This window comes from Phycodurus eques, chromosome 17 (genome assembly GCF_024500275.1).
Source record: "Phycodurus eques isolate BA_2022a chromosome 17, UOR_Pequ_1.1, whole genome shotgun sequence".
Classification (NCBI taxonomy): Eukaryota; Metazoa; Chordata; class Actinopteri; order Syngnathiformes; family Syngnathidae; genus Phycodurus; species Phycodurus eques.
In genome coordinates this window covers 20,734,553-20,743,684 of record NC_084541.1, presented here as the reverse complement: position 1 = coordinate 20,743,684, position 9,132 = coordinate 20,734,553, and the positions used below count along the sequence as shown (strand labels likewise).

At 44.1% G+C, this 9,132-nt stretch overlaps 1 protein-coding gene across 1 annotated transcript; it reads left to right on the top strand.

Annotated features, from left to right (window-relative positions):
* The first annotated feature begins 576 nt into the window (after positions 1-576).
* radx (RPA1 related single stranded DNA binding protein) lies at positions 577-9,018 on the top strand. Its single transcript, XM_061702355.1, has 15 exons — positions 577-1,558; positions 1,933-2,075; positions 2,568-2,760; positions 3,410-3,518; positions 3,678-3,778; positions 4,183-4,302; positions 4,391-4,486; positions 5,451-5,618; positions 5,807-5,958; positions 6,058-6,182; positions 6,837-6,878; positions 6,953-7,044; positions 7,117-7,353; positions 8,186-8,371; positions 8,444-9,018. Exons 1-15 carry the CDS (start codon positions 970-972, stop codon positions 8,563-8,565), a joined length of 2,475 nt encoding a protein of 824 aa, XP_061558339.1. The 5' UTR covers positions 577-969; the 3' UTR covers positions 8,566-9,018.
* Positions 9,019-9,132: the final 114 nt, after the last annotated feature.

Below are 9,132 nucleotides of genomic sequence, written 5' to 3'. Positions count from 1 at the left end.
TGAATACCCATCTACACTAATTATACTAATTAACTATCACTAGCGACACTTTAACTATGGTGTCTGTTTCATTCAAATATCAAAATATGTAAAGTATGTTATCACGAGAAAATTGCTAAATTCAGTGTTCATCATGCAGCAAGGGCTTGTGGACACAAGCAAATGGTTTGTGAAGATCCACTAGGTCACGTGGCACTTTGTAAGATGTTCCAGCTCAAAAACAAAACAAAATAGCTAAACAACTGATACAATTATTAAGAATATAATAAAGGGTTTTAATTGAGCAATTCCATCCCAAAAGACACTACTTTAGGCCGAGATGTGTGTTTCTGGAGTTAAATAATATTTTTCTGTGATCCATCCATCCATTTTCTGAGCCGCTTCTCCTCACTAGGGTCGCGGGCGTCCTGGAGCCTATCCCAGCTATCATCGGGCAGGAGGCGGGGTACACCCTTTTTCTGCCATTAAAAAAAAAAAAATTAACAAAAACATCAACAAAAAACTGCAAACGCAGACACCTGGAAGCACAAAAGTGCACTTGTCGCGTCAATGACGTCAGAGTCGTGCGACTCTACCTGCTGCCATCAACAAACGAGCGGGGAATTTGAAGGAAGGATTTCTCGGAATTTTTGTGCGCGATTCCCCTTGCTAAATTCACTAGAACGACCAGGCCAAAACATCGATTAGTTGTAGGAATAAGTTGTAGGTTTTATGTATTCGTTACGCAATCAAACAGCAACCGCGTTGTTTGTAACGTTAGCCGCTAGCCATTTTGCTATCCGACTGCAACTTTACTGCCTTCGCGAACTGGTCAAATGTTAGCTGTTTATTTGGTGATTGTGGTAAGATACGTGTATCACACATATGCGGTTTGTCAGGCCACGGCACGGCACTAGCTCACCGACTCGTTAGCCAACGTGAGCTAGCTTGCAAACTCTACTGTAAAACTTGTTGGATCAGCTATCCGCGATGGACGACACGTCATCGACTGCGACTTGTATTCCTCGTCCATCTTTCCTTCGGAGGACATTGGAGCAGTTATCGACCAGGCAATATCTAAAACAATCCGAGGTGGAGGAGGAAGCGGCGGCGAGCGTCGCCGTCATCGCACTTCAGCGCTACTTGTGCGAACAAAATGAAGGACATCCGTGTGAGAGCTACAGCTACGACGTGACTGTCACCGACGGAGTGTGCCGGGCCAAATGCTCCCTTCACCCAAGTTTAAATCACTTGGTGCACACAAACAGCCTGAGGACGGGCTCGGACATCATCATCGCGCAGTGCTCGTTCGTTTACAACGAGCGGTTCCTGGGTCACGGCTACATCAGCGTCGAGAAGCTGAGGTGCGGCTCGGCAAAATCCGCGCTGCTGTCTCACATTCGGGATGTGAGCTCACTGCCCGTGCTGGTCAAGAGTGGAATGGAGAGGAGCACCTTGCTCCAAAGCGACGTGCCCCTCGTGCTGAGCCGCAAACACTACCTGTCTCTATGGAACAATGAGTATCCAGAAGGGGACGTGTGGAGCTCGGCTCCTCCCTCGCGTCACCCGCTGCTGGACGGTGAGATGCCGCGTTCATTGTCAGGCTGCTTCCACACCTGCATGCAGGGGGACGTGCACCACATTGATAACACATAGTGTATTAAAATGCTCATTACTTTTGATCACAAACAGCTGCGGCCGATGACGACGATTGCGACAATAATGAACGACTCACTGTACACGATCCCTAAAGGTTTACATTACCTCTTAATTTGTTATGACGTTAAAAAGGAATGGAATTGTTTGAATGGCTGTAAAAGTGTGTGGGAGGTCAAATGTGCCACAGTGTATTCAGAAAGGGATACAGTATGTTCCCACTGCCCCCTCCCCACCTCAACTATCCCTGTGCCTGCACGATGTGTTTAGGTGCTTCTATGTCCTCTTGTCCAACAGTGAGCAGGATCTCTCTTATTAATAGCCTGGAGTCAGCATTCAGAGGCACATGTAAACCTCTCCCGCTGCTGGTGAAGATCATTCAGAAATCCAGATTGAGGTATTATGGCAAGCTCGGATCCAAGATCGATTTCCCCTACCAGGTGAGTTTAAACGAGTACTCACTAAAAGAGCGGTTCTCAAGCTTGGGTCCTTGAAATAATTTGCAATAAATGATTATATCGTTATCATCTTTACAAAGTGCATTCCTACATATGGGGACAAGTGCACCAATGAAACAAACAACTAAACCGATTACTTCTCCCTACATCACCTTTTTGCTCAATTAAAAGCTTTGATATGAATGTGATGTATCACATAAATGATCCCTACATGTGTGAAGCGTATAGCGCTAGTCACTTTTTGAAAAATGGTCTCTCGAAAGCATGGAAAAGTCGCTAACGCTACATTGGCAACACTGACGGTGCTTTAGTCAACTAGCTTCTCTCTGTATGCAGCCATGTTGTTAGTGGAAGCGGTGCACGTCAGTTAGCGACGATGGTTCAATATTGAATTGAACCTTCAAGACTAAAGATGTTACCTCCACTGTAATCCAGTTCACCCCCCCCAACTGACCTTACTTACTTACCTTTCAGGCGTACTTTGAAGTTGCTGACCAGAGTGGCACCATGTCGCTTGTGCTTTGGAACGAACTCTGTCCCCAGTTTTACAACTCGCTCAGTGTTGGAACGGTGTTGTACCTCCAGAATTACGCTCTTAAGCGGAGTTATTCAAATCGCTCACGGCCACAAATGGACCATTATGGAATCAAGATGTTTACTTCAATTGGTATGTTTTCCATCACGTTTAAACAGGGCAACAAGTGTTTTTGTGTGAGTGTGAGAGTTGTTTTGTAGACTTTCATAGCAGGGGGTTCCCAACCAAGGATTGTAAGAATTTTGAAAATGCACAAGATTTTTTTCCCAAATCCATCCATCCACTTTCAACACCGCTTATCCTGGTTAGGGTCACGGGGCGCTGGAGCCTATCCCAGCTGACAGGCGGACTACACCCCGAACTGGTCGCCAGTCAGTCGCAGGGCACATGTAGACACGGACAACCATTCGCACTCACATTCACACCGTCACTGAGTGGGAACTGAACCCACGCTGCCTGCACCAAAGTCAGGCGAGTGTGACTTTTCCCAAATCCATCCATCCATTTTCTATGCTGCTCATCCTGACTAGTGTCGCGGGTGAGCTGGTGCCTAGCCCAGCAGACTTTTGGGCGAGAGGCAGTCTACTAATAATCAGTCATCATTCTTTTGATTGTAATCGAGTTTTGACGCACTCGAGGAAAAACGGAGTGCACTGTTGGGTGCATCCAGCAGAAGTATGAACTACTGATAAGTGCTCTGGTTAGATAAGGACAATAACAGAAACGTCATTATGCAAATGCTCGGAAGTGTGATCTCACAGTTCTAACTTTTATTTCTCAGAAATCTGCCTGAACGCTCGCAATCCAGCTTCTATTATCACCGTAGTGCCACCGAAGGATGTTCAGCCTCAGTGGTCATTGCCTGACGTGCCCTATCGCTTCGCCACAAGGTGATTTAACCTCAAATCGGCCGGCCATCTTTATTGTGCGCTTTAGGCCTACACGTGCTTCTTGGGGTTTGTGCAACTACAAAAATACTTTTTTTTTTTTTCACCAAGCATTTATTTATGTTGTGAACCATGATTAATTTCACATTTACATCTTTCCAGATCCAAGATGGAAACGTTAGCCAACAAATCTGCTTGTGACGTCATCGGTTTGGTGACATTTGTTGGTCGTGTTGAAAGGATAAAGAGTAAAGGTAACACAGGTGAGACCTACCAATACACTTGTAAATACACACGTAACATGTACAATACACATGTACAGTACACATGTACAATACACAACGTAAATACACTTGGTCGCATGGACCAACGTGTGCCCTGCGGATAATGCATATTAGAAATAAAGAAATTCAGCTTTACACATAGGTGGTCCTCTGTTTACAGTGCTGTTCCGTTCCTATGTTGGTGGCTTAACCTGAATTTATACTGAAGTCACAACTTCCTACTAACCTATGCTAGTGCAGTAGTAAAGTCATGTTTCTTACGCTGCTGTGCAAACTAGCTCATTGAGCACCGGTCATAACCTCGAAAGCTCCATTGTAAAGCGTGGACCCCCTGTGTTTGGATAGACTTACTGCTTGATTGACCTTGTTCACTTTTCTTGCAGGCCCTGAGAAGTACTGGTCGTTCCGCTGGGTCCACGCAGTGGACGGAACATCGGAGCATCCTTTCGTCATGGAATTGTTTTCCTCTTCCCAACCAGAAATCTTTGGCAGTATATGCCCAAGTAAGACCCCTCATGTGATTCCTCTGCTGACTTTGAAAGCAAATCGTCTTCTCAGTTTATTAAAAACATCATTTCCCCTCTCCCCAAGTGAGTTACCTGGTGTGCACTCAAATGCGAGTGTGTCAAGTGGAGGGCTCCTTGCCTTACCTCACCAGTAGCTGTGAGACAGAAATGTTTGTTACAGGTTAGCAGAGTTCAAGTCTTAAAGGTCCCATGCCATCAAAATCCATTTTTTCCTACTGTGACATGGTTTATGTGAGACGTTTATGCGGTTTGTCGATTGAATGCAAAAGGCAAGAAACGGCGTGAGGCTTGCAAAACGACCGGATCAGATTTCAATGGATTTGCGACGTAGATGGTTACTGATTATTCAAGTACCTGCCCACTTAGTGGTTGGGACCTACCCAGTCAACTCCACTGAATGGCAACGTGGCATTTTCGTGTTTTAAGCAAACGAGTCTCAGCCACCGCCAAGCCATACAAATGCAGTCAATAAAAGCTTAAATATGTTGTGTTTTGCAACAATACTTAACTATATTTATAACTTATAAGGCAAGTGTGGATGAAATAGCGTAGCTTGCGTTCATTATTGCCAAAATGTACGCGAGCGATGAACGTTGCCCGCTGGTTATGTTCAAGTGAATGCGAGCGAAGGACCAGCCTCTCAAAGTGTTGGCCTCAATTTTAATTTCACCTACGTCCTCTTTCAGCTCACATTCCCTGTTAGTGGGCCAACAAGCCTTCACAAAGATAATAAGACCCCACATCGACGGATCCAAACGTCACTATGAAGGCTTGGCCGCCACGAGATGCCGTGATATTGCCAAGGACCAATCAGAGCCAAGCTGTTTTCCATATTTCAATTAAGAATAACAGCGCTCCAATCAGCGCAAAGCTTATTCACGTATCGAATATCAATGAGAAATCCCGCCATCTCACTTGCCAGCTGTAAAAAACGAACCGGAATAGCTTGACAAAGAGAATCCTGTGCATTTTTAACCCAAATGATGTAAACCTGACAAAAGAACATCAACAATTCTGGAAAGAAATTGGCTGACATGGGACCTTTAAATGTTATCTGTCTGCAGCAAAAGGGAGGATGAGTTGTTGCGTTGTTGAGGGCAGTTTGAACTTTGTCACTGTAACAGGCTACCACAAGGGCCAACCATACAAGAACGACCCCACAGTGATGAACCTCATGCAGTGGGCCAAGACTCTGAAGGACAAAGCGTTCCTCCGGAAAACGGCTGTTGGCGGCCATTACTGCTACCCGCATGCCCCGCGCACATTCATCCATCCAGTGGCAGAGACCTCTGGTGACGATACCGTTTTCTGTATTTAGTTCACATTTTTGTTCATCATTCAAAAAGATTTCCTTTTCATTGTGCAGAAATTACAATTAGAAATTGAACAGAAAATCATATTTTGCCCCAATTTGACTCAAATCAAGTCATAATATTTTGGGGGGAAATGCGAAATGTTTACTCGAATGTTCACTCGACAGAGCAAGTTCCCCTTGTCTCTGTTTCTGACTTGAAGAAGGAGTTGGAGACCCTGCAGTATAGAGAACATAAAAAACTTGCCATTCAGGGTCAAATCACGGCTGTCAGATATGTGAAAAAGTCAAGCATAACTGAGTCACAAGGTGCAAAAGAGGTATTGTACTATACATTACTTAAAATGATATATAACAATGTGATTTTTTTTTGGTTTATTTTTTTTCTTTCTTGAATAGTAAACAAATGTTTCCTCCAGGTGCCAGGTGAGTCCACACGTGAACACGTTGTGTCAGAAGTGCCTGATGCAACTTTGCCAGGGCCTTCTGCGTCGGCCTCAGCTGAACAAATGTCTGTGAATAAGAAAAGGACGATAAAGACAAGGTGTGATATTTGCATGTAGAGTGGAACCTTGGTTCATGAACCTAATTCATTCCGAGACTGTTCACCAACTGAAATGATCGTGAACTGTAGCATTTTCTTTTTCCATTAAAGTGAATGGAAATAGAATGAATCAGTTCTAACCCCAGAATGAAGTCACCTCCGTCCGTCCGTCCGTCCGTTTGTTTGTGAAAAGGAGCCTTTGTGAATCAAGTTTCCAATGTATATATTTTTTTCAAATGAATATTGGTCTTGCTGCTGCTATTCGCAGATGCGTCTCAATACATTTGAATATTGTAGGAAAGTTCATTTATTTCAGTAGTTTAGTTAAAGAAGTGGAGCTCGTGAAAAATGCAGATTGATTCAACTCGTTGGAAAATACTTTTCAGAGGGGCCTATTCCTACCTGATTTCTATATTACTGATCATTTTGATTTGTTTCTTACGTAATCTTCAAATTTCTTAAGATAATGAATTGGGGTTTTTGTTAGCTATAAGAATCTATATAATATGTCATGTAAGTTTGACCTTTTGTATTGAAGTACTATATGAAATATTTTTGACACAATATTATAACTTATTGAGATGCTCCTGTGTATGTGAACAATAGTGGATGAAGCATTCATTGAATTTATCAACTTCCCCCCCCCCCCCCCAGAAATATAGAGCAGAGTTCTGCGAGCAGTATGCCGGCAAAACGGTAAGAATGCTGCTGTTGCTAACGCAAACTATCAACTTTGACCGTGCTCAACTGATCTGCGTCTGCTTCTACAGGCGAGCCAGAAGTACAGAACAACGACAAGAGCCGCAGACGGATGAGGGCGACTCGCAATCGGGGCAACAGCGTGTTCAACCTCAAAATAAAGGTTGAACTGTGAGCCTTGTTTCTCATGTTACACAGACTTTGATCTGTTGGAACATGACTTTGTTTCCACCAGGCTGCAATGTGCTGTCTTGGGAGAGCAGCGGGTGGTCAAGGCAACAGCAAGAAGTGTCTTCGCGCTTGCGCCACGGCTCTCTTCATCAGGACAGCGTTTCTCGAAGGTTCACCTCAGATGACAAGAGCGCCCTCCTGCGGTGGAGCAACCTTCATCCCATGCGCTGGACGGCGGAGCAGTCTGCCGACGCGCTCCCGACCGCTGTTTGTCCAGGGTACTACCAGGTTACCATACTAGGTAAGACTCCTCAGACGTAGGGTGTGCGCTGATGTGTTGTTAGTTGCTCAGAAATATTTGAACCACACATTATAGACCGATGGGTATGTATGTAGTCATTTGCACGTCTGCCCCACAGTTCTGAGGTTCTGGGTTTGAATTTTATCCCCAGCCTTCCTGTGTGGCGTTTGCATGTTCACCCCATGCTCCGGTTTCCTCCCACATTCTCAAGACATGTGAGATGTGACTGTATTATTTCCCCCTTGTCCTTATTTTGCTGTAAATGATCATTTACCGCTTACAACAGTTCTGTTTTCCTATTTGGGCACACGCACTGCTTTTCTGATGTGGTAGACGGACTTGTCAAAACATCATGTTTTCATCTGCTCCGTTTGTTCTAATGTTTAACTCACGGGACATCTGATGTGTATAGCAAGACTACCCAACCTATGGAACAGAAATAAGAGACTGGTTAGCATGTCTGCCTCCCAGTTGTGAGGTTAGGGTTTGCATGTTGGCTCCAGCAACCTCGCCCGAAGCCAGCTGGAGTAGGCTCCACCTCACTGGCTTCCCTAATGAAGACAAGCTCTATAGAAAATGGATGGACAACACTCTGAAATGCTCTGAAGGGGAAAATATCAAGTAGCACCCTCAAACGAACGGAGGTAATTTCTTCCAAATTCTTTCAGACCAGACAACCTGACCTTTAGTCAGGCACGGTTGAGTCATCAGTGAGTCACCACGAAATGGAGGACTTCATGAATGTACAACATTCTTAAATGTATTTTAATGTGTGCGTATCTTGAATTAATAGCATGCTTAGTCACATCGATTTTTCAAATGTGTTTGACAGGTATGAACAAGCAAATGGCTGTCGACGCAGCCTTTTTACCCGTCGCGCATTCCAACGAGCAAAGAGCTGCAGGTCTTCCTCAGGATCGTCATGACAACACCATGCTGTCTTGTCTCTCTTCTGGTTTCCTCTGCCCTCTTGGCGCCATCGCCTCGGCCCACGGCGAGGCGTCACACCACAGACCGGGTAAAATTCACCCAGTGGCACCACGACTGACTTATTTAGCGTGGCGGTGACGCCTAATATTTTGTCTCCCAGAGGACATCATAGCGACTGCCGGCGAGCTGGAGGACGCGCATTTGGTGTGTGTCTTGGACATTTGTCACCTTGGTGGAGAGGAGGTGGAGGTACTGATTAGCAAAGTGTACAAAGTAACTTAAGTTTCTATTGAAACGAAAAAGACATTGTTCTAAGGGTACCTATTTTCCGCTTACATTAATCTTGGCTTATTTTGGATAACGGTGATGTATCACATCTTAAAGAAAGCACTTAATGGACAGGGTTGAGAGGGTTACTTTAAAAATATATTCAGATACAGTTCCTAGTTACTGATTACTTTTGGATTACTCGAAGCCCAATTACGACAAAATAAATTCAATATCAATAAAATAATTATTATATATTTTCTGTCTTGTTCTATAAATGTATAATATGCATGTTTTTGGAATGGGCACAGGAGGAACACGGAGCATCCGGGATTCAAATCCAAAACCTCAGAACTGTGAGACAGACAGTGTTGCAAGTTCATGAACGAGTTAATATTTTGGTCAAATGTGAACTGAATTTAGTTCATTTTTGCCTGATGAACGTTAAATCCTCAATGTGAGCCTTAAATAAATAATACAATGAAATGAATTAAGAACATGTTGGTGTTTAAAATATCTCGCTTTAGAGGTCAACAAAGTCACATTTGTTTTCTGTTCACAATCACAATGCATACTGTATGT

Bases quoted from the DNA above. Each gene is read 5' to 3' on its own strand.
- radx (XM_061702355.1), top strand. From the start codon at position 970: ATGGACGACACGTCATCGACTGCGACTTGTATTCCTCGTCCATCTTTC. The intron at 4,303-4,390 runs GTAAGACCCCTC...CCTCTCCCCAAG, and splicing joins CTTTGGCAGTATATGCCCAA to TGAGTTACCTGGTGTGCACT. The intron at 7,354-8,185 runs GTAAGACTCCTC...TGTGTTTGACAG, and splicing joins CTACCAGGTTACCATACTAG to GTATGAACAAGCAAATGGCT.